General features: G+C 41.5%; 1 protein-coding gene across 1 annotated transcript; it reads left to right on the forward strand.

Moving 5' to 3' along the window:
• Window positions 1-27: 27 nt before the first annotated feature.
• Window positions 28-25,248, forward strand: LOC143286660 (uncharacterized). Its single transcript, XM_076594298.1, has 15 exons — window positions 28-530; window positions 4,317-4,721; window positions 7,392-7,461; window positions 8,664-8,770; window positions 9,197-9,278; window positions 13,665-13,775; window positions 14,657-15,379; window positions 17,026-17,330; window positions 17,838-18,414; window positions 19,286-19,462; window positions 19,891-21,841; window positions 22,648-23,745; window positions 24,252-24,325; window positions 24,490-24,520; window positions 25,199-25,248. The coding sequence occupies exons 1-15, from the start codon at window positions 28-30 to the stop codon at window positions 25,246-25,248; spliced, it is 6,264 nt and encodes a 2,087-aa protein (XP_076450413.1).
• Window positions 25,249-25,262: the final 14 nt, after the last annotated feature.

Below are 25,262 nucleotides of genomic sequence, written 5' to 3' on the forward strand. Positions count from 1 at the left end.
TTGGTGAGTGGTGAGCCAGCCAACAGTATGGAGAGGATGTCCAACCACCCCTCAGCCAGCCAGGGAGGACTGCCCCCTTTCCAGCTGAACCCCCCCTTTCCCCACAGTGTCCACCCTCCCCCATCCTGGGCTGGAGTTAATGGGGGCTTTCTTCCATTACTGCCCCAGAACCTCCCTGCGCATGCTTCGTCCCAGATGCAAGGGCACACTATGTTGCACCAGCCAATGTATAACTCGCTGCCATTCGATTCTTCGTTACCCTGCATTCCACCCAACAGTATTCCTCAAAACTACCCCACTCCCAACCAGGACCACGTTCAGTTCAGCTTCGTCCCCTTTCCCTCTGGAAGTCAAGATGCATCCCCACCATACAGCCGCAAGCGATCCCTTTTTGTCCCTGACCATGTGGAGCATATGGAGGTAGGAGGCCCAGTAGTGAACCAGCCCAGTGTTGACTTCAACCTGAGAGAAGCTGTGGTGAAGGCAGCAATGAATGGGGTCAAGCTGGAAGTCTCCCCCTCCAATCCAGGGTCAGTAGTCAGTGAGGCACAAAAAGAGTTTGTCTCCCTTAAGCCGCAAGGTCCTGCCCTTCCCATGAGGATGTCTGAGTTGTCTGGTTGTAGAGCAAATACCCCTCCCTCTCACGTCCCAATATCTCATTCGGGAAGTCAAAGTCCATCTTCATTTCAGATGTCACCTACTTACATGATGGTGTCTCAGTCACCATGCAATAAAAGAAATGCCCTAGACATTAATGTCATGTCACACTGTGGACATGAAACAGACTCCCCTCTCATCAACTGTAAGATGTCCCAGACATCATTTAAAATTACAGAGAATAGCCCCAATGAAGATGTTCATTCAAAAGCCCAGCATGGAACAGAGCAAAGACAATTTATCCCTGTCGAAAAGGAAACAAAACACTTTGACCATAAATATTCTGTTGGAGAAGGTTCGTCAACCTCACAGTCTGGAGCAGGAATAAAACAGTTTTTCTTTCCTGGTGACCAAGGAGTCTACTCTTTATTTGAATATAAGCAAAGAGGGTCCCTTCCTGTCATCAAAGAACCAGATCCATCTGCAGCTTGCAAAAAGTCTTCTTTATCCTTAACAGACTTAGCATACCCTCTCCATCATTATGGAAATAATCCTCCTTCACAAAACAGAACGGCTGTTGTCAGTACTTATGTTGCCAGCTGTGCTGAGCAAAGCTTGGCAGTCAGCCCTGCTAGAATCAGCAACTTTTCCATCATGAGCAGTGGACTGAATGGGGAAAATTTAAGGTATTTTGGTTTTTGTCTTACAGTTTTATGATGCTTTTCTTTCTACATATAAAAGGGTGGTTGGGTGATCAAGCTTTTTTTTCTTTTCTTTTCTTTTTTTTTTTCTTTTTTGAAAGTCTGTCCTTTTATTTTTATTTTCAAAACATTTAGAGCTGTGTAAGTTCAAAGTGAACTGATCCCAACTTCGGGAAAATCCTACAAGTTACTCTACAAATGAATAATGTATTTCAGAAACTTTTTTTTTCTGAAAGAATGTTTCTGAAACACTAATTTGTAATGTTGGTTAAGTTGTTTGCTACACAACATTATTGTATTGTCAACTGTCTAAAAGATGGACTTTTTAGCCTCTTGTTCCTTGACCAGTTAAAAAGTTTCTGAGCTAAGTACCAGTAAGTTAGCTGGCACAGCAGAAACAATGATGGTCCAGTCTGTCAGACTTTGGATGACACATCTTTCAAGTAAGAAAAAGACCACCCATTTCTTCTTTTCATTATGTACAACTACAAGAGATAATTAATAGAACAGAAATGTACATTGACATGGCTGATTGAATGGATCAGTGCTGACCATAACCTTTGAGGTTTGGTCCAACATGCACAGAGAGAAGACGGAATCAGGACTGTGCAAAAAAAAAAAAAAAACCACCCAAAAAACCCCAACTTGCTAGCACACCCTTCTTCAATTCAGCAGCATAAAAATGATCCCTGTTAGTAATAGATTTAAAAAATAATAAATAAAAAAAATTATAAAAAAGAAGAGAAAAATACAGCACAGCAGTAAGTTTGTGTCTAATTTGTAATCACCAGGTATATAATTTAGACCCCTGAGTAGAAAGCTGTTGTCTGTGCTTTTATATGGTTAGTCAGAAAGTGTAGCACTCATACTGATGATAATGCTCTGGATACAAACATGCTTTGTCCTTGCCTAAGGTCCAGCACAAAATGTTTCCATACACCGATGCTTTGTGACCCTGTGATCTGTTTCATGTGTCAATCATAGTATAAATTGTTTAGCTGGTAGAAGACCCTAAAGTCGAAACACATGGCTGTTTTGTAATTGTCTTTTACCTTGAGTTTCTGTTAAAGGTGAGTACTATATCTTTTGATTTTTGTTGTTTCTTTAAAAAAAAATTTTTTTATAAAGTTCAGTCACTATTCACTCACAGTCAGCATTTTCTGTCGGTAATGTTGTGGATGGTTATCACTGATTTGAGCCTATCTGAAAATCATGGCTCATTTAATAGTGATTTTGCCTTTTCTGTTGCTTTCAAAGGATGTGGAATTTATTACTCTGCTTAGTTCCGTTTTGTTCTAGAATTTTATAAGATAGTGACATTGCTCTGGTTATGATTTGGTCAAGTGTAAAATTGAAAGTGGAATGGATGTGACTGAGCTTGCAGAGATCAATAATGTAAGTCAACATTGGCATGTTTGTGATCAGCCATTTCCAGGTGTTTCAGTATGTGACTGAAATGTGTACACTTGCCCCTCTGTTATCTCAAAGCAGACCCTTCCCCCTCCTGTCTCTACCTTCCCACCCCCATCCTCAGCTTCAGTCACTTGTGTCCAGGGGTGGGCTGCATGAGGAATCTTAGCACACTTATTCCATCCATAGACATGGGAACATTCTTTATGGAAAGCAAACTTAACATTACTAAGACAGTTCCTGCAACACAGCCTAGGATGCAGTTTATGCATGTCAGTCTCATGACAGACTACTTCCTTTCCTGTCTATCTCCAGCCCACCCTCTCGGTATCTGACCCTTTCCTCTCCTTGTCACCACCTTTGTGTCGTGAGAGCTATGTCAAAGTATGCCAGTATAGTGAAAGCATGAGATCTTCACTGTTTGTCACTAAGACTGGCCCCCAATAACCATCTTTGGTTTTCTGACTCATTTCCTACATGATGATGTGTAAGTCGGGAATGTTTTTAAACAATGAATTGGGAATGTTTTTAAACAATGAGAAAAATTGCTTTTTCAATTTCAAGCTTAAATGTACACATGGAATGATGGATGCAGGCATGCACGTGTACACACAGAATATATATGGGCATGTACCTTTTTCTGTTCTGTTGATCATTACTGTTCTTGTACATTTTTAAGATCACAAGCAGTATTTACCTCGACTAATAAAATATATGTTTAGTTTGTGTGGCAGAAATCACTCTAGAAGGCAGATCAAACAATCACCGGATACCATGCTACATCTCTCTCCCTACGGACGAGTCAAGAAGATACTAGACATCACACCACCAGCAAGAGATTCTCCGAGTGACAAGTTGCTGAACCCGTCAGTGGAAGCGTTCATACCTAAGTTTGAGTCCAGTTCAGGGTCATTTGATGCTGATGGTGGTCAAAATATACGTACAGGTATTCCATGTTTAGTTCCATTTATTTTTAGACTTTGTAATATAATATTGATTTTGTGTGTGTGTAGGTGTGTGTGTGTGTTGTTTTTCACATTCACACTTAAGTTGTAGAGGAACCATACTTGGCATGGATGTAGTATATGTTTTATCGGTCTTGTAGGCTTGTATACGGAAAAAAAAACATCAAAATCCATAGTAAAGTAAAATGAAGCAGATTACGTTTTATTGATGATTTTGAAAATGAACACCCACAAAAAAGTTTAATCATAAATGCATGCACGTGTATGCTCACACACACGTACACGTGTGTGTGTAAACAAACATGCAGAGGTAAATGTGTGTGGGGAAATGCATTCAGGAACATAAGTGTCATGCCAACCAGTGCATTACAAGAGAGCTGAATTCCTGAATGACTACATTTTGATATGATCCTTTTGTTCATCCTTACATCCCTCCATCAGTCTGTCTCAGCATCTTGTCCATCAGTCACTAATGGCAGCTATGCTTGATCTTCCTAACAGAATCAGTTGGAAACCCGTTATTTCCCTCACCCTTACAAAATGTGAGTGCACACAACAACATCACAAGTGCCCCGACTTCCCAGACATCACCCACCCTAAGCACTTTTGTTCCTGCGACTATGTCTCAAAGTGGTGGATCCAGCGTCTCAAGTGCAGCCCCCAAAACCCTGACCGCCTGTCTGACCTCAACCCCCATCTCCCACCCCTCTCCCACCAGCCTGGATGGCCCCAAGCCTGGCACCCAGTCTAAAGGCTGGTCAACATGGAAACTGAACACCGATACATCCAAGGTCAGCCCTTGTGGAGGGGACTCGGAGAAACTGGGTACGGAAAAAATGATGGATGCTGTGAAAAAAGAAGAAAAGAATTTGGCAGATAGTTTTGTGGAAATTCAACGTCCTCACATGGAGATGGGTGAGAATTGTGCAGAGAAATGGGATAAAGCACCACTGAATGTGATGAAGTTGATGATGGAGAAAAGTGATGCACCACTGTCTTTCACTAGCAAGGTGAAGGACAAGCGAGACAAGTCTGTACAGACTGAAAGGTTAGTTGATGATGAATGCTTTGATTGCATCTTTCTGCAGCTTATTTTTCATTTCATGCGTTCTTTGCTCAAGCACTTACTTCTTTCCCCATGAAATGATTGAGTTTTGTTATGTGATGGGGTGGTAAGGTGGTGGTAGAGAAGGTGAAGACAGGTAGAAGGTGTTAGCAGAAGAGAGCTGCAGTCAGGCAAGGTAGACTCGGGAAGGCAGTGTGCTGGTTTTCTTCTTTTATTCTTTCATTCTTCCAGACCAGGAGAGTTCTCTGTTTGTCTGGTACTCGCTCACTCCTTATTTTCAGTTCCGCCAAACCGCAAAGCCAGCACCGCGAAGCGACTCACGAAACCGGCCCTCCACGAGCCTTGAGGGGCCAAGCTTGTGTGTGTTTGACCAAATTTAGCGGCTTCTGACTTTCGGCTCGGGGAACTAACATAGACATATTATATATCACACAAAACTGCAAGAGACGAGCATTTCTTAAGCTAAACCATTTTCTTAAAAAATAATGTAGTTAAAAACTGTAAACAAAAAGAGTCGCTGAATGAACGAGCTTTTAACGAGTTCATGTATCATTTTTGTACATTACAACAATTAAAACGTCGTGATATGTAATATAATTGCAACAGTTAAGTAACTGAAAATCCTGAATTTCCAACTACATAAAAATCATCTATAGAATCTGGTTCTAGAGTAAAGATTTTTATGTCAAAATTCAAGAGAAAACTCAATGGACAGCTCCCATGTCGGCACTGCTTGGCGGTGTTTTTGGTACTTGTGATCGACAATGAAATACTTTGTTTAAACCAACTACAACACAACTATACATGTATGATATGAATCAGATTGATAACAAAAATGCAAGCATCTGCAAGACATGCTAAAAAAATGTCTAGGTATTGTAAACATGTAATTTGCTCAAATCAGCACTGACGAATTCCAATGGCTTGAAGAAGAGATAGTTTTGTGGGGCCGATGCTGTCGGACATTTCCTACTATCGCATGCCTATAACTTAGGTGTACACGGAAAGCAGTACACGAGAAGAAAGCTTAATCATTTACATTTTAATGCACAATCTAAATTCCACGGCAGTCATATCGATTTATAGAAAACAAAGCTATTTTGTGTGTTTGAACTGAGTGGATTTCGAAGATCGCGCCAAAATTCATTCACATTAATACATTAATATTAGTTTTAAAGAGTTATAGGCTACCTGGCCAAATGATATCATTACAGTTGAGAAGTATGATCTTTCTGAAGTCCAATAACATAAAAACTATAATCTCATCTAAAAAGAAGTGTTTATAATTTAACAAATTGATGAAAACTCATACAGTTCCCTGTAAAGGGAGATAACTTGTGACCGATTTACAAACTTCCTTTGTAACCTTCGGTGAGTCACAAAAGTCGTCTGCTAAGCTGGCCCAACGAAGATTGCAGCCAACCCGGTTACAGTTACATTTGTTGTGTGTGCGTTTTCATGATGTTGTGTATTGGCATGCACTAATGTAATTGTGATTAGTTCATTAATATTGTATGCTTTCTTTGATGGTTTTTGGTTGAATGAGCACTAATGTAAACTCTGTTTTCTGTTGGACAATCGAACTTATGCTTATCTGTTAAGTAAACCCAGCTGAATCCCAGCGATGTCAGTTAATGATTGACAATGATGGCATAAAGGATAAACATACTGGCTGGTTGGGATGTTGACATTGATAGCAATAGCAGTGGGCAGATGTGAAAAGGACAGGCTAGGATCTCAACAAACATTGCGAGCAGTAATTACACGAAATCAGTGTTCATATGATTATGACCAGTTATTTTTTTTCTTTTTTGTCATTTCAAATATGAACAAAAATACAAGTCTAATTCAAGAGGAAAAACACACACAAAAAAAAAACAACCTATAAAAACAACAGAAACAAGAGAGGCAAGGCCTTCAAGATTCACTTGTGATAAATTAAGTCCTCTAGCATTAATTACAGAGTAATTTCCCTTTTTTTATCTGCACCAAAACGTTTGCAAAATAAATAAAAATTTCATGCTTAGCAAAAGAAGTTCTTGTTTGAACAAAAAATGATAATAATGACTCCTCTTGTTGTTGTGTCAGAATAAGAGGTCAAAGTGCCAAGTTTAGAGAATACAAAAAATATAACAGTAAATGCAGTTTGCATATAATTAGGCTTCTTTTTTTATTTTTTTGTGCCCATCCCAGAGGTGCAATATTGTTTTAATCAAGATGACTGGAAAGAACTGAATTTTTCCTACTTTTATGTCAAATTTGGTGTCAACTGACAAAGTATTTGCAGAGAAAATGTCAATGTTAAAGTTTACCATGGACACACAGGCACACAGACACACACACACACACACACAGACAACCGAACACCGGGTTAAAACATAGACTCACTTTGTTTACACAAGTGAGTCAAAAATGTATTATCAGAATGTAGGCATTATACAGTTACCAAGTTTGATAACAGTACAAAGTAGTCACATTGATAACGGTGTATATGTAATTACATCACAAGTGAAAAACCTGTTGTGTGTCTATTCTGTAGCAAAAAGTATTGATTTATAGACATGAAATTAACCAGTCAATTATTTTGTGAGGTGAATATTATGACTTTTTAATAGCACAATGCAGGTTTGATTTATCGTGTTCTTGTTTCAGTTCTGTCCATGGAGAGAAGAAGAAAGTGTTTGACCACACTCCATCAAATCGCAAAGTGATTGATCTTCAGGTGAGAGTGCAGTAATCTGATGATGATTTTTGGGGAAAAGATAACGATAGGTGTGACATGGTTGCAATGTATAATGGAGTTTCAGCTTCCACTCACCCGTGGATGCCCATAATGCATGCATTCCACTGTTAAAAATTGTGGTTCTGTTGATAATAGGTGAACATTGACTTGTCCTGAATAGCCCTGTAGCTTTCCAGTTTGACAGTAGATTGTAGCCTTTGACCTGCTGTGCTTTCATGTGCACAGACGATGCTGAACTTGACAGCACTACCGGCAGCTATGCTAAGTTTTGACAGTGTTTTGTTATTGCCTGTTTTTTCTGCAACTTCTCAAATTTTAATGCATCCTGTAGGACACCGAGTATGCTTTGTTGGTGTATCTTTTCTTCTTCTTTTTTTTCTTTTTTTTTTTTTTTAAATACATAGAGTGCTTCATTGATGCTTGTATGTGGGTTTAGACATGCATTGTAACATAACCAAGTAATCTGTTTGATGACTGTTTAGAAACCTCTTCAGGCTTTTTTCTGACAGGTCATGCTTAATATCCTGTAACAGTTCCACGTTTGGGTTTTAAAGGTTTCATAAGCCCCCTCATAGAGAAAAGTGGGCTCTTTCAGTATTATTATCTCCACCTGGAACCTATGGACCAGAAATTTCCTCTTTTCTGTCCCTCTCTTTGTTTCTGGCCTTTTCCTGTTCTGTCAGTTTGTTATTTTCTGCCTTGTGAGTACATTCACCTATATTTATCTAGAAAGCCTTGGATATTTTTTGTCTTTTTCTGGACTGATTGGACATTCTGTTTATCTAATTGTGTTGTATCCTTTTTTGCGCCTTTGATGTGTGAGTTGGATGCTGCATTTTTTTGCTTTTTATGCCTGTTAGAATATTTTTTGTATTATTTATAATTGTATTTTTGTTCAGGTTACTACTTTAAAGTCCTCTGTTGAAAAATTGATGGAATGATCAAAGTCACTCATAGCCTAGGTTTTTTTGCATGAATATTATTGTATTTGTGCCTAATTTTTTTCTATGTTTTTTCTTTTCTTGCAATTCTGTCGAATTGACATTGACAGCATTTTCAGTCATGGGATGGCACTTTATGGTCAGGTTGGCAATAAGCAAGAATGATAAATAAATTATAAAGGTTTTGAATGAAACAGGCATCAATTAATTTTTATTTATATTTTATTTTGCTTAATGCAGGCTGAAGTCTGTAGACTTCGAGCTCAGCTATGTCTGAATGAACTTCAACGGGAGCGTTTCCAATTGGAGTTGAACATCTTCTGGTGGAGATCCAATTTTCAGCCAGTGTAAGTATCTTGAAAAAAAACCCAACCCATTTTGACATTTTCACAGCTCCATTGAGTAAGAATGTATTTTGCCTCACAGATAGTGGATAATATATGTGGCAAATAAGGGACCTGTTTAACTCTTCTCTGATTTGACCAATATGTCAGTGCATGCAGATGAGCTGTAGTCAATTTTTACACGGTAGGTATGTGGGATCAGATGTAAAACATTAGAATGCTCTTCTAGCACTCATTCCCAGAATCGTTCAGCAGATCCCTGTGTAGAGCTTCAACGTGTTTCATCTCTGCCCTTTTTTCCTCTTTAGTTCCCTCAGCCATGCCCTTCCTATTTTTTTGTGGCTAGTATTTGCCAGGCAGTTTTGCATGTGACACAAAAGATGTTAATATGATCTGATTTTTCTGTCCTTTACTGTGTGAATGTTGCAGAATTCCTTGTCCTGCCAGTAGAACAATGTCTGCAGTACAAGACCAGCTTCAGCATCTGATGCGTCAGATCAGACAAATTGAAGTAAGCTGTCTTTTGGGGGTTTTTTTGTTGTTGTTTTTTTAGAAATTAATATTTCTCTGTTTGTAAAATGAAAATTGTTATGAAGAATATGTATTACCTTGTGTGGTGCCATTTGCAGGACTGAACAAAATATTGACTGAAAAAGGTAAGTAAATTGTGTGTGCTGGTGTAGGTGGCAGTGTACCTTCAGTAGTTTTGTGCATACCTTTCCATTTCAAAGATTGTACTGCTGGTAGAAGAAAAAGCTTGTAGTATATTACTTTCTAATGTTCTGTGGAACACAAACCTTTGGCTTGCTTCACCCTTTCACTGGTGACACATTTTTCCGTATCTTCCAAACTGTTGAATATAATAATATAAAAAGTATATATCACAATGCTACGTTCCTGCTATCAGCAGTTTTTCAAATGATAATCTTTATTACAACCTACACACAACAGGAAGGCAGGCAGGGAGTCAAACATGCGCGCGCGCACACACATACACGCGCGCGTGCACGCACGCGCACACACATACGCACGCACATACATCATTTGGTCCCTTTTGATGTTTTACAATTGTCTCTAATTAACTATTGAGATTTTCCAATGCATTGCTCTTTTGAGTGCACTCTCTGTGTCCCCTTCTTTAATTTCCTTTTTTTTTTCACACTTCCTGTCTTTATTACCTGTCCATGAAATGCACTTATATTTATTAATGTGTGCATGGCTAGGGGAAGATTGGCACACCCTATCTGTTTGGACATTCAGTACCTGTTATATTGAGTCCTGCTTTGTGTATGTTTTAGTCAAGTAAGTATATAATATTGCCATGTATCTGTCAGTCTTCGAGCTTAAAAGAAAAGTAGTGTGATGTCACATCAGGGCTTCTGTTAACGCACATATGTGTGTCCCTGACTCTCTAAAATGAGAGAGGATGCACTACAGTTTTGGCTAGGGAGTCCACGGGACACACTATAAAATCAGTGTCAATCGAAACGGGAACAAGCACGGTCAGAAAACAGCGCTTGCTTCTTCTTGTTTCACTAGTTTTCGGTCGGCATCTTATCTTCAGGAAATCGGTGACTGCTGCAAAGTTCATTACTTTTGTCTTATCTCCCTTAACAAAAAAACTGTTAACCATTTCTGGTACGCTCATGAAGCTTGTCAAATATTCAGTGATACTGTTTGAAATCAGAATGCCTCCGCTGACTTGACGCTCCAAAATGCAAACAAGACTAAAAGGGTGATTCTGAATCAGCCGAGATCGATCAACCAGCTTCAAAAGGGGACGGAAGGCCGAAAATGAAAAGCCCCATTTATCAACATTCATGGGAGTAAAGAATTAAAATGGCTGCAGAACGACAAAGGTGCACATGGAATGAAGTGTAGAACTTATGTGAAATTCGCAGTCATGTCATCCTGCAACTCCAAGGAAATAAATGCGTTTGTGACAGGATAGACAATCTTTCAAAAATCGTCCTTGTACGGCTTTTCATTTTCAGTGGTTCACTCCTCTCTCTCTCTCTCTCACTGTGTGCGTGTGTGTGTGTGTGTGTGAGGGGGGCCAGGGGGTGAGTGGTGTGTGTGTCTGTCTGTGCATGTGTATATCTCTCTCTCTTGTGTGTGCATATGTATCTCTTGTGTGTGTGTGCTTGTGTATCTCTCTATCTTTCTCTGTGCATGTGCATGTGTATTTCTCTCTCTCTGATGGAGAGAGTGTTTGTGAGTGAGTGTGTGCATGTGAACTGATTGTAAGGCAGTGTGTGGTGTTTGGATAAAAGAAGGGTTTCTTGACCTGCGACTGATCGGATTCCCTAGAACCTCATGAGGACTCCCTAAAATACCTGAATGGGAGTCGTGGACTCTCTAAGCAAACCAACTGTAAGAAGCCCTGCACATGTACATTATATGTATCTGTCATTCTATCATGTTTTTCAGTGTAATGAGTATGATGTAGTAGCATGTTTATGTTTGTATCTATATCAGAATATCTTTTTTTTCAATAAAACTAATGTAGTGTAGTTTCATGTGCATTTTGATATGTATCTGTGTCAGTGTGTCACCTTTTTTTTTAGTGTAATTTGCATGGTGTAGTCATGCATACATATGCTTTATGTATCTGTCAGTGTATCACCTTCTTTTTCAGCAAAGACAGTTTGATGTAGCCATATGAGTATGCTGTTTGTATCTTTGGCAGTATTTGACCTTTCTCAGTAAAATGTAACCACATGTATTTGCTGAGTGGTCTAACCTTATATTCCACACTGTTGATTTGACAGTTCTATCTTCAATGTCAGAGGAAACCTAATGACCCAATATTATTTGCAAAACGGTCTAAATAAAAGTCATGATAAAATATAGCTTAACTTACAAGATTTTTTTTAGCATAAAGATCATTTAGTATGTAAACTAGGAATGTCTCTGCATTGTTTAAGATTGAGATATGATATCTGCATCAAAAGCGTTTTTAATGTAACCACTGGTGTAAATAATTGATAATGTATTCTATGTCTTCTTCTTTTTATCATTTTTTACATTGTCAATTGTTTCTGAGATATGTTACATGCCATGTGGACTGTTGTGTGTATGTGATGCTTCCGCTTGTATGCTGTGTATTTTGAATATTTATTCTATTCACATTATTCCCCAAACTGACATTTTGTGATGTCGTTGGCCATGGGGAGAGCACGAATCCTCTTGAAAGATTACAAACACAGTAGAGCTAACTTTTTTTTTCCAATATTCATCAAACATTAATAAAATGTTACGGATCACATACCCCTTTACAACCATCAGGGCAGTGAATTTATATCCACAGTGTCTAGGACTTGGCAAAGGAAGGCTGGGGCCCAGTCCTTTCCTTCTGCCATTTTGACGGAAGTCAGGTATCCTTTCACACCAGGGTTGAGTGCGGAACATTGCAGAAATGTGCCTTTCCTAAGGACATGACACCATGCCAAAACAGGGCCTTGAACCCTGAGTGCTGGTAAAACATTGGATCAGAAGTCCAGTGCCTGACTCTGCTACGCTGTCTCTGTTCATTAAACATAGCATAAAAAATCCATATTAACCCTCTTTGCATTGAAGTTTGATCCAAGGTCAAGGTCATAATATGGCATTTCATGAAAAGCTTATTGTTTATATTGAAACGTTCCGCATTATGTGTCCCCATTTTTCTTTAAATTTATCTCTGTCAAGTCATGTGAAGACAGGGATCTGTGTGAACATCTTGCCAAAGTACAAAGAATAGATACCTCTTAAATGTTCTTTATAGCAGCCACTGATTTCTTGAGTTGGCCAGCATCTGTTGAATTTTCATAGGATTGTATGCTTGTGTGTTTGTGGTTTTATATATATATATATGTGTGTGTGTGTGTGTGTGTGTGTGTGTGCATCTTGTGCAAGTGTGTGTGTATGTCTGAAAGAAATAGAACTAGTTCTCGTGCAAACTTCTTCAGTTTTTGTCATGTTGTTTGCTTATTGTGAATGCGTTAAAGAGGTGGGGTTTTTTGTTTTGTTTCTTGTGTATGATAGTCAGGCATGTCTATGATCATCAGAACAGCAGTGGAGGCATCTGCTATCCCGACTATCTGGGCTAGAATTTGATCATAGTGGAGAGTGTCTTGCCCAAGTTACATTCCTGCTCTCTTGGCCAAGAGGGCTTTCGGATAACTGGTATTGGGATTATTCCCAAAGGCCAACTTGCCCACAAGGCTGCAGCACTAAGAGTCATTGCAGTCTTGCCACCTAGTTTTAGAGTCACAGTCCTTTACAAAAGATTAATCTGTAAAAGAATTCCCATTGCAGAGAAGAAACCGTTGATCATACAGCTCTCACATTGCTGTTGGCCCAACTATAAGCTTATATCATCTCTGAGGTGTAACTAGTTCTTTTATAAACTTGAATGTAATACTTCAGTTTTTGCCACATATCCTTCCTGCAATATGCAGATTTCATTTATGTGGTAAGTTATCATAGCCTGCAGCACTTCTGATTATCAGCATTCAGCTTTAGTAGTGGTCTCTTTGCTTTTCAGATATTTTATGATTTATCTGTGATTTTGTTTTGATTTTCCAAGGTGTAATCTCAGCTGTGACCACTTGAGTTTCCTTGTCAGAGCGCATGTTTAATGCTATTTAGATTATGGTAATGATTAAAACTAAATATAAAGACCATTACAGAACTGGTAAATGTTCACAGCTGCATAGAGTCAATAACCTGTGCATAAACGTAATTACGAGTATAAGAGGACAATAGAAGTTAAAACAAATTCCACATTGCTTTTATGTGACCTAAGTGATGGGGTAAAAAAACAGCAACAAAAAGCACAGGAGGGAATTGGGTATGTTTGAAGTGGAGGGAGTAGCCATGAGATTTGTTGTTAATTTGTGTTTCATTTGAACAGTTGCAGCGAGACCAGTGCCTGCGTATTCTCAAGAGTGGCAGAGAACTTCTGGAGGTGCCCAGCTTTACCATCACATTTCAGAATGGTGAAGTGATCACACCTGCAAATGCTGTAAGTTGTATGAGGTGTTTGGTTTCCTTCACACAAAATGTTAATGTGTCTGAGGGCTTTCTTATAGTTATTTCATTTTATTGTATATGAATGTTTTATGCAAACCCAGGGTTCTCTCAGACCAGACAAGCACATTGCATATATGCAAAGGTCAGGTGTGTGCTCTTTTTTTCTGTTCTTTTTTTTTTCTTTTCCTTTTTTTTTGACAACAGAAGTGATGTAGTGTATGTGGATCTGTCTGGATGCTTTGACACCACCTTGAAATGGGAAAACTGAAACTATGATGTTTAGCTGGTGCATGTTGACTGAGAACAGGTGTTCATTTACATTTTCCAGTTTGTTAAAGCAGTGTTGTTCTTGTTTAGGTTCTGAAATTGTAAGTTATATTTATAAATGTATTGTGATTCTACTTCTTGATCAGTTGTATTCTGTCTTTCACATTGCATTGAAAATGTTCATAATATAAAGCATGTCTGTGAGGCATTTGAAATAATGGAGGGCTCCAGTAGGTGAAATCAGCTCCTTCAGTGAGTAATTGTAAGTTGTGAGCAGTTACTTGATGTCATTTAATTGATATTTGATCCTTGTTTCTTGTGTGTTCATTTTTATACTGGATGAGAATGTTTGTGTGTAACATAGAAAATTATCATGACACATGCGGCAGAAATTTGAGAAGAAAAGTATTTGAGATGGTATGTTAACTGAATGCTGTGGCATCATGTATGATTACTTGAGCATATGCACATCAGTGCATCTGAATGTGGATGTGTCTATATGAAGTCATGTTCATGTTTGTGTTTGTTTTTTAAGTGGATCATCAAAGTTACACAAAATCGCCGGACCATGTATTTATTTACGTTGGTCAGCTTGATTGTTTTCAGATGGGGGGAAGCACTCTTCCATTTGCAGCTCCCTGCACAGCCTCCACCTCAGCCCCCCTGATCTCATGTTCTTCCCCCTTCCCCTCTGTGTCCTGCACATCTGTGGGCTCCAGTACCAGTGCATCCTCCTCTGTGTATGGGTCCAGCTGTAAGAAGAAAAAGCTAGATGTAGAAGAAACACCTAGTGCTTGTACAATTGACCACTCAGCTTTACTTCCCTCACAGCCTGACAGACCTGGCTTGTTGGCAGGAAAGGAGGGGAATCCTGTGCTCATGCCAGCAGTTAGTGCTGCAGCTTCCGTTTCCAAAGTTGTGATCCTGACAGAGAGCAGACTTGAGTCAGGAACCAGCAGTGCACCCGTTGTGTCGATGGCGGACGCTAAACAAGGGACATCAGCTGGTCATGGCTGTACACAAGCTGTGTTGTCCACAGAAAGTGCTCTGGTTTCCTCTGTGAAGCTTGCTGTAAGCAGCAGTGTCCAAGACAGTGGTGTCATATCTTCCCCAGGAAGTTTGGTCACCAGTGCAGGCCCTGCTGTGTCCTCAGCCATGACATCTGCAGAGGGCTCCATCCTGTGCACAGAGTCTACCACCCCCGGTAGTAATGTGACTGTTCTTACAAACCAGGGCTCATTGGTGCAGGTGTCAACCACAGCTGTTGGTAACACTGCTCAGACCAGCTTGCCAATGGAGGGGGAATGTATTTCTTCATTGGATCCTGAGGTTGTAAATCAAATTCAGGATCTTTCATTGAAAGAAAAGGACAACACTTCACCAGCCCAGCCTGTATTGGAGAAAAAACTTGCAGGATCTTCAGCTTCTTGCACCAACGTTTCACCAGACCATCATGTTGAAACATCCAGTCCACATCAGAATGTTTCAAGCAAGAGGGCCAGTCCCGTATCCAGTGTATCATCATTGGTGTCAGCTACAAACATGAAGTCCTTATCTCTAGAATTGACAACTTTGACTGTCTCACCCATTTTATCTTGCCTTAGGTCTGAAGATGTTCCCACATCTTCAGAGGACCTGATTACCAAAGGAAAAACGTCAAGTCCCACCTCTGCAAGTAGCAATCAACAGAGCAAAAATCCTTTCAGAAAGGAATCTGCATCTATAACGGGAGAATCTGTAAATGACAAACAGCCAGTTGACACATACATTGCTGGAACGTCATATCTCAAAGAAACTGCATTAGAACGGGAAGGTGGTGATCATTCGGAGTCAGCAGCAGACCCGAAACAAATCTCTGATCACCAAGAGTATATTGATGATAGAGCAGAGAAAGTGTCTGAAAAATCCTTGGATGTGTTTGTTGATGCCAAGATTCACTCAGTGAAATGACTAGCGGTGAAAGTAAGGACAGCTCCAGTATCTTCACCTCAGTTTCTGAGTCCAGCCTGGATGTTTTGTCTGAAGAAAAAACACTCTGTGACCATCCAGCCAGGGGCTCAAAGGTGCTGGGGAGCAATTCTTCGCAAAGATCCAGTGATGGCTATGGAAGTCCCACTGACAGTTCTGCTGCATCCAAGGCTAGTGTTGACAGTACTGGTCTGAGTCAGCAGAAAGAAGAAAAGGAGTTGAGTAATATTGATGTGAAGAGAACTTACACCTGTGACCACAAAACGAACTTGTATAGATCTGGTCACAAGGAACTTGAGAATGTCATTCAGGCATTGGGTGCCGTCTCACTGAACGATAAAGATGATGAAATAATAAAAGTTGTGAGTGATACTCAGCTTGAAACTAATCAGAATAATGGCAGTGCATTTGGAGCTAAAGAGAAGACCTCTGTGATTGAAAAGGTTGAGAGTGTACAAGCAATAAGGAATCAGAATGACAGTGCTTTTGGAGCAGAAAAAGAGATAGTTGGAAATGTACAAACTACAGTTGTTCAGAGTAATGACAACGCATTAGGATCGAAAGAAGTTGGAATCATGCAAACTAAAACCAATCAGATTAATCTTGATGCCTTTGGAGCAGAAAGAGAGAAAGCTGGCTATGTACAAGCTAAAACTTATCAGAATGACAATGTCTTTCAGAATAATGACAGCGCCTTTGGAGCAGGAAGAGAGAAAGTTGGAAATGCACAATCTGACATGATTGAGACCAATGACAGTTTCTTTGGATTGGAAGAAAGGGAAATTGGAAATGTACAAACTACAACTCTTCAGAATAATGACAGTGCCTTTGGATCAAAAGAAAAAGTGGGAGGTGTACAAGGTAAAACTATTCAGAATGATCATGGTGCCTTTGGAGCAGAAAGAGAGAAAGTTGGAAATGTACTAGTTAAAACAATTGAGACCAGTGGCAATGCTTTTGGATTGAAAGAAAAGGAATTTGGAAATGTACAAGGTGAAATTGTTCAGAATAATAACGGTGCCTTTGGAGTGGAAGAGAGGACAGTGCTTTCTGAGAAAGTTGAAAATGTTCTCAGTGACAAGACTGACAACAGCAAGTCAAACAGCACAGCAGTGTTTGAGAAAGTCAGAGATGTGCAGGATGACAAGACATGCAATAACGAGTTAAACGTAGGAGCAGAGAAACAGACAAGTGTTAAGGAAATAGACATGTTTGCCGTAGAATCAGACACAGATGATGATCAGCCCACATCACCCACAAGAGACACAACACCTGCAGACTTGGGTCAGCTGGAAACTGATGATAAGAAATGGTAGGTAGAAATTCACTATCTCGTTTTTGTGTAATTCACATTGTGTATAGCATGGTTAAAGTAGTCTTTTACTAGAAAGTGGGTGTTGTCTGTTTACTTCATATTTTGGACGTTTCAGGAATTAGCTACTTTAACTTAATAGTGCATAATGGTATCAGTGTATTCAGTCCTGATATAAGATTTTTTTCTTTTCTTGATTGAGCAGTTTTTGATCTTGATGCAGATTTTTTAAAAGAGATATGATCCTGACAAAATGCATAATGAAGTTCAAATCATCATGAGTCTCTATATTGAAATTTGGAGACTTAGCTACTTTTAAAATTTAAAAGCTTTAATTAGGGAAGTACCATGCATTCTAATAGAAGAGTTAAGAATGTTTTTGAGACTTAGAGTATTCTGTACACATTCCATTTGTTGACAAGATTAGCGCACCCATGCCACACAGTCACAGCAGTGGTTGATGATGTCCGGATTGTTCTTCAGACTGATGATTTCTGCTATCCACAGTGAACCTGGTGAGCTGTCTGAAGAGAGTGAAACATGCACGGATGCAGAAGATGAAGAAAATACACATGTCAGGTTACCAGCCCTGCATTCACCCTGTGACATGCAGACTACAGCCTCCAGCCCAGCAGACCTACAGGTCCCTTGTCCACCCCCCACACCACCCACAGCAACCCCTCCTGCAGCAGGATCAGACAGACAGGATGCTGTTGATATCTTGCTGCCACTCTCATCACCACTGCTGGACACGGTCGCAGGGAACACGGATGGCAGTGAAAAGAAGAGCAGGAGCATGGAAATGACAGCAGAAGCAGGAAAAGACCAAGCAGTGGCTGAAGACGGTGGGGACCATGGGGACAGTACAGGACTGGTCACTGTGGGCACAGGAGAGAAGGGAGATGCTGGTGACAGCAGGGATGCCGCTGTAGCTGCTGTTGGTATAGAGAAGAGGGGAAGGGTGGATGAAAGGGGTGGCGTGTCCACCCAGAAGGCCACGGATCCAGACGTCGTGATGAGCAGTGTGACAGAGAAACTGAAGGAGCTGTTTCCTGAGAAAGCCAAGGATGCTGAGTGGTTAAAGGTGTGTAGTGCATGTGTTTAGTATGTGTGTGGTATGTGTATGTGTGTATGCGTTTCTATATTCATGGGTTGGAGCATGTGTTTTTCAGGGACATGCTGAGGGATTGAATGGCTTGTCTTGGCTTGTATGTGAGCAGAGAGTCTTTTTAAAAAGTTGCTCAGCTGTTATCTGCATTTCATTCATGTCACTGGGATCAGGTTCCTGTCTCCTGGGTGAGATTGCTGCCAGTCTGGTGCCATGTGTGTCGTTTTCCAGGTTTTCCCTTGTCAGAGTACTGACTTTTACCCCATACATTACAGAATTTCCCTGGAACCCTTTTTGGTTGCTTTGAGCTTTTATATATATATATATATATATATATATATATATATAAAATGCAAGCTTGACACAGTGATACGTTTTCTGTCTGGTCAGGCAAAGAAGTTCCAGACTACCGTGTAAGGTGTATTGAAAAGGGTATGTAATGTCAAAGCCTTTGTATGATTTGAACCATACACCTGGGCTGTTATTTCCATATGTACTGTCTGGCTACCATGTCACTTTGGTTTGTTTGCTTGCACTTAGCACACATAAAAGAATCCATGGCAACAAAATGGCAAGATTCTGCAGAAAATTCTCTCTAACAGTAAAACAAAAAAATACCTGCAGACAGAAAAAAAAAATGGGGGGGGGGGTGGTGCTGCACTGCACTGTGGTGATGTGCTCTTCTCTGGTGGGTAGAATAGCCTGAATTTCACACAGAAAAATGTGTTGTGACAAACACTGTTGCAATACAGTGCGGTTAAAAAAACCACAAAAAAAACAAACAACAACAAAAACCCAAGGGGAGTAAAATGATATGGAAAACATTTTGCCCTCATGTTCGCCACAGAAAACGTCCAGAGAGCAGACCCAACTGATCCTGGCGCAGTTGAATGCAGTGCCTCCTCTCCCACACAGTACCAACATGGACACGTTCCCATCAGTAGAGCCTCCAACAGTGTACAGCACAATCAGCCCGTCAACAGTGGGAGCAGGCATATGTCAGAGACCATCTGGAACTGACCAGGTAAAACACAAACCTTCTCTTTTGCTTGTTTTGTTTTGTGAAATAAAGAATGATGATAATGATAAATGTATTAATATAGTGCTAAATGTTGTGAAGAAACGAATCAAGCGCTTTCACACTAAGTTTCACATGCATGAATAACTCTAAATTAAAAGGATGAAAGACAAAACATATACATGTTGATATGAAGCAAAAGATGGAAAAATGGAGAAATATATAGTACACCTTTTTTGTGTGTTTGATGAAATGAATTGGTGAAATATGCGGTGTGTGTATTTTTTCATCTTTATCATTAATTATTGTCATTTGTTATCATCCATCACTTGTGTGTGTTGGGGGGTGGGGGGTGGGGTGGCAGTGGGTGTGAGGTAATGGGAATGTAGAAAGTGAGGTAGAACAGTAACACCTACCATCATGTTCTGTCACAGATGAGGAACAAAGCCCAGAGAGAGGAAGAGGGGTATGTCCAAGAGCAGAGAGGAGGTGTGGCCGCACCAAGAAACGGGTCTCCACCCCTCCACCCCTACACTGTGGAGAGTCCAGGTGACCTGAGGCAGAAGAGAGAGGTGGTGCTGGCGCAGCAGAAGGCAGCCATGCAGCAGCAGACACGACTGCTGGAGAGGTCGGCCGCCATGCAGCAGACACTGTGGGCCCTGAACCAGCAGAGCATTGCCAATCCGGGAGATGTTGCCTTGTCTCAGGAACTGCAGAGTAGACTGAAGCAGTACCAGGTTCTGCTGGACGAGGCTGAAATGTTGGGCCAGAGGGTTCTGGATTTGGAACAGCAGCAGAGAACCATTCAGGTCACCTTGGAAACATTGCACCCCAATGTTCTGTTTTTTCCTGGTCAGCCTGCCTTCTCCCCGTGTCTCCCTCTGATAAACAGCAGCATGTCCAGTGTGCAGCAGGCAGAGGCCCCTGTTGCTCTTTTTCAGCCACCCATTCCTTTCATCCTGCAGACACAAACCAGGAGTTTCAGCTTTCAGCACCCCAATGCTCCATCCCTTGCTCCTCAGCCAAACATAAGTGTGTCCAGCATGCAGCAGCCAAACACTCCTTGCATTCCTTTTCAGCCCCCCAGTTCATCAGCCATGCAGGTGAACTCAAAGACCAGCAGCTTGCAGCATCCAAGTGCTCTTCTACCAGCTCCTCAGCTGTCCTTGGCTTCAGCAGTCCCTCACAGCGGCCCTCGTGACTCCGGCTTACAGCGAGAAAAACCGTCCTTCCTTCCTCTGCCTCCTCCTCTGGCCAAGCCAAGCACACGCAGCTTCAGGACAGTGTTTCAGTCCAGCCAGCCTGTGTTCAGCAGATTCTGCAAACAGCTGACCTCTCCAGTGGATCACCACTCGGTCAGTCCATCTCACTTACCAGTCTTCCAGCCCATCACCACCCGGCCACCCTTTGGACAGTCTGGGGCAAGCACTTCTTCATCACCTTCACTGCGACGCTCCTTGACACCATCACCGCCTGTTCCAGCCACAGTGACCCCCCCACCAACACTGAGGATTGGAAAACCTGATGAAACCAGCCTGACCAAATTTGAAGTGAACTCTGGTGTGGACAAGGGAGGGGCTGGCTTTGATCTCAAGACGACTGCTGGGAATGGGAACAAGGGAGGGGCTGGCTTTGATCTCAAGATGACTGCTGGGAATGGGAACAAGGGAGGGGCTGGCTTTGATCTCAAGACGACTGCTGGGAATGGGAACAAGGGAGAGGCTGGCTTTGATCTCAAGATGACTGCTGGGAATGGGAACAAGGGAGGGGCTGGCTTTGATCTCAAGATGACTGCTGGGAATGGGAACAAGGGAGGGGCTGGCTTTGATCTCAAGATGACTGCTGGGAATGGGAACAAGGGAGAGGCTGGCTTTGATCTCAAGATGACTGCTGGGAATGGGAACAAGGGAGGGGCTGGCTTTGATCTCAAGACGACTGCTGGGAATGGGAACAAGGGAGGGGCTGGCTTTGATCTCAAGACGACTGCTGGGAATGGGAACAAGGGAGGGGCTGGGTTTAAGTTTGAGGGGGCTGCTGGGACCCCTTGCCCATCATCAGTTTTCTCTCATGCTTTCTACCTGTCACCTCCCACTTCCAGTGCAGCAACGATGACCACCTCTTCACAAAGCAAAGGAGAGGTGGTAGGGAAGAAATTCGTCGGTACCTCACACACGTTGAAGGTGTCTCAGCCTTCTGCTTTCAAGGCAGTGGAGAGTCACAGTGTGATAGTGAGTGGTGTCCAGAGCAGCTGCAATGTGTCCTCTCACATAGTTGGCCATACTCCCATTCCAAGCTTTGCCACCACAGGCACCACCACCATGTCGTCATCTTGTAGAGGGTCATTAGAAAGTGCGTCTCCAACAACAAGCAAAGGACACGCATCAGGTAAATTTCAGTACATTAGCTGAACTTAGTGCATCTAAGATTTTTCTTTCCTTGGAGAAAAGTTCAATTTGATGTTGATGGGTGACTGTTTATGAATGAATTCCATTTAGACTTTACCCCAGGGGATTTGAAAAATCTTTTTATGATTTTAAGTTCAGTCTTGAATGCTTTTTATACATACCAGAAGACAGCTAAAATTGAAAATGTATTATTTGTCTGCTTTTATCTGGCTACTTCAAAAATTCTGTGCAAAACATAGAGAAAATTATCATTCTGAACCGTCTGCCAGAAAATCACTTTGTGTAAGAAAAACATTGTAATGGGTAACAGTATTGCCTTTATTTTGAAGATTATTTCAAACACTTTTATTGTTTGACTGAATTTATTTGCAAACTTACTGAAGATTTGTAATATGATTTTTTGAAAAGCTGATGCTTGATAAAGGAAGGTGGATATTTTGCTTTGAGATCTTTATGGTACATCACTCAATAGGACTGAAAATACAGTGCCTCCGTCATTTTCTGAACCTTGACAAGAAATTCAGACTAATTGTTGAAAATTTAATAGATTTTTTTTTAACATGTCCTTGTGAACTCTTTTTGTGTGTGCTGATCTTGTGCCTTATCATAAGTATTTTGTATTAAAAAAAAAAATATATATATATATATCTTTGTCTTTTGAAACACAAAAGTTTTCATATGTTGTCCTTTGTGTTAGTATTCAATATGGAACCACTATCATGTGGTTTAGTCATACATACATATGTACACAATATTTACAAGATTCAGTGACTGTGAATGTTGCAGATGCTGGAAATATTCCCAAATCATTACTTTCGTTGGCACTGACTTCTACAACCTCCTCTCTGTCAACATTTGAGGAAGCAGCAGTCCCAGTTAGCGAAGGAAGCTTGCCACCTGGAGGAGTGTTGAAAAGCACCCCCTCTTCCAGCCCCACTCCTGCTGCTGCTGCCCCATCACCAGAGGCCTTCATGCCTCTCCTGCCTCTGAAACCTATCAAAGTCTCCTCCAATCGATATGCAGCTTTGGCCATGCTTGGTTCCAAGTGTAACTTACCAAGTTTAACAAAGAAGAAAGAGGCAGTTCTTCCCAAGTCACTCACTGAATCTTTTTTATCCAGTGGGCATGAGAAAACAGGCAGTGATGTTCATAACAGAGGGAAAAAGAAAGTTGCCTCTGATTTGGAGGACGACACAGAGATTGTGAGCAAGAAAAGAAATGTGGAAGACTCCTCAAGAAAGACTGACACTGGGCTGAATGATCTGGAAGACAGCGAGGAAGACACGTGGCAGGTCAGCACATCCAAAAAACGTGGCGGTAAAGGCAGTGCCAAGAAGAACTGGGAGCGCCAGCGAACAGCAGCATCTCCCCAGGCACAGAAACCAACCTGTGTGTTCAGAAGGAAGGACAAAACTTCCCCCAACAGCTCAGCCCAGCAGGGCACTGCAGGCCTCACCCCCCTTCACACACCCCCATCCTCCCTGAGCCCCCAGGAATCCAGCAGCAGTTCTGCAGAGCAGCCCTGTAGCAGTAAGGACAAGGCCTGCATCACCTTTGATGGCATGACCACAGCAGACACCCCGTGTGGGGGAAAGCTGAGAGCAAAGTCAGCAATGGTGCCCAGCCTCCTGTCTTTGGACGTGAAGCCCCCTCCCGGTCTGAAGGTGGGGGAGGCCAGGCCAGGCAAGGGACAGCAGTCAGTGACCAGTGCTCCCCAGCTCAGCCAGTTCTCCTTCTCCAAAAAGCTGGCCAAGACCGCCAGCATGCTGGGTCGTCCCCGGCCCAACATTGACACGGGCTTCATTGACCAGTTGGTGAGAAACAATGAGGCTGCCAATGTTGGGGAAGAGACTGACAGTGTGCCCAGGAAGGGCTGGTGGAAAGGTGGGTGGTGTGATTCATGTCAGTCAGTGGGTGATGTGATTTATGTCAATCTCCCCTGCCTCATCTCAAATACACACAACACACATATAAAATGCTGTGTTTGCTCACTTCATAGTAGACAGTGGTATGTGAATTCTCACTCTCTTTCTCCAGTTTCCTTCAAGTACCAGGTGAGCAGCAGCACACTTGTGCTTACATGTCACTTAGAACGCTGTCCTCAGTGTGTGTGTGTGTGTGAGCCTTTAGCCAATTAAAGTTACAGTCAGTTATCACCTTTAAGAATTAAATCTAATTTCTGTATGAAGCAACTGGCACACACTCATTGTGATAGACAATTGAGTACAGGTGACACATAGGTGATGTGAGGTTATAGCCCTTTTGTCTGATCACAGGTGTTCATTCTTTTCTCTGACAGGTGATGTGTCACGGTGTGAAATTTGCTTCAGGCTTTTTCCCTGTAACAGGCATTGTTCATTCTTCTTGTTCTTTCTTCTGTGTGCTGGCAGTTGCAAAAAGTGACAAGTATGATGCTGATCATTTGCCTGAGGACAAACCGTCACTTGAAGAGGACTGGCAGAAGGTATGTGCACTCCTGGACAGGAATCTGTTTCATTGTAGAACTGTCTTTGTGGGAGTGTCTGTGTGTGTGTGTGTATGCGTGCATGTTTGTGTGTGTGTGTGTTGTGGCTGTGCACTCCATTGTCATTTTTGTGACCCCTTATCCCAGGCCATGTTTTCCTCCAGTCTTGGAACTTTTCAACCTGTGACTGCGACTGTAATCGTTTTTCCCTTGCTTCGAAGGTTCTATTTTCAGACGAAAAATGGTTTCAGAGTTATTCCACATCATATATGAAGTGTTAAATTAGTATGAGAGGAAAATGATTGCACATGTTCCAAGAACTATATTGGGAGAAGCTGAAAAAACTATCATTCACTGAAAATTTTACAAGGACCCAAATACAGCGTCTGCTTTGCTAATTAAACAGCATTCTGAATTGTTCTGGTGCTGAAATTGTACATGCTGACGGACACAATAGTTGAATGGTTAAAACATTGGACTTTCAATCTGAGGGTCCCGGGTTTGAATCTTGGTAACAGTGCCTGGTGGGTAAAGGGTGGAGATTTTTTCCAAATCTCCCAGGTCAACATATGTGCAGACCTGCTTGTGCCTGAACCTCCTTCGTTTGTATACGCAAGCAGAAGATCAAATGCGCATGTTAAAGATCCTGTAATCCATGTCAGCGTTCGGTGGGTTATGGAAACAAGAACATAATCAGCATGCAGAAGCCTGAAAACAGTATGGCTGCCTACATGGCAGGGTAAAAGTGGTCATGAATACATGTGAAAGCCCACTCGTGTACATATGAGTGAATGGAGTTGCAGCCCATGAATGAAGAAGTAGCACATGCCAATGTTAGGAAGCCTTTGACATTTCAACCTGTGCTGTGTGCAGACTGGAAAGAAAGAGAAGGCAAGTGGGGTCAGTGTGCAGGGGAGTGCTGAAGGGAGTGCAGGGG

The sequence above is a fragment of the Babylonia areolata genome, chromosome 10 (assembly GCF_041734735.1).
Source record: "Babylonia areolata isolate BAREFJ2019XMU chromosome 10, ASM4173473v1, whole genome shotgun sequence".
NCBI classification, from domain to species: Eukaryota; Metazoa; Mollusca; class Gastropoda; order Neogastropoda; family Buccinidae; genus Babylonia; species Babylonia areolata.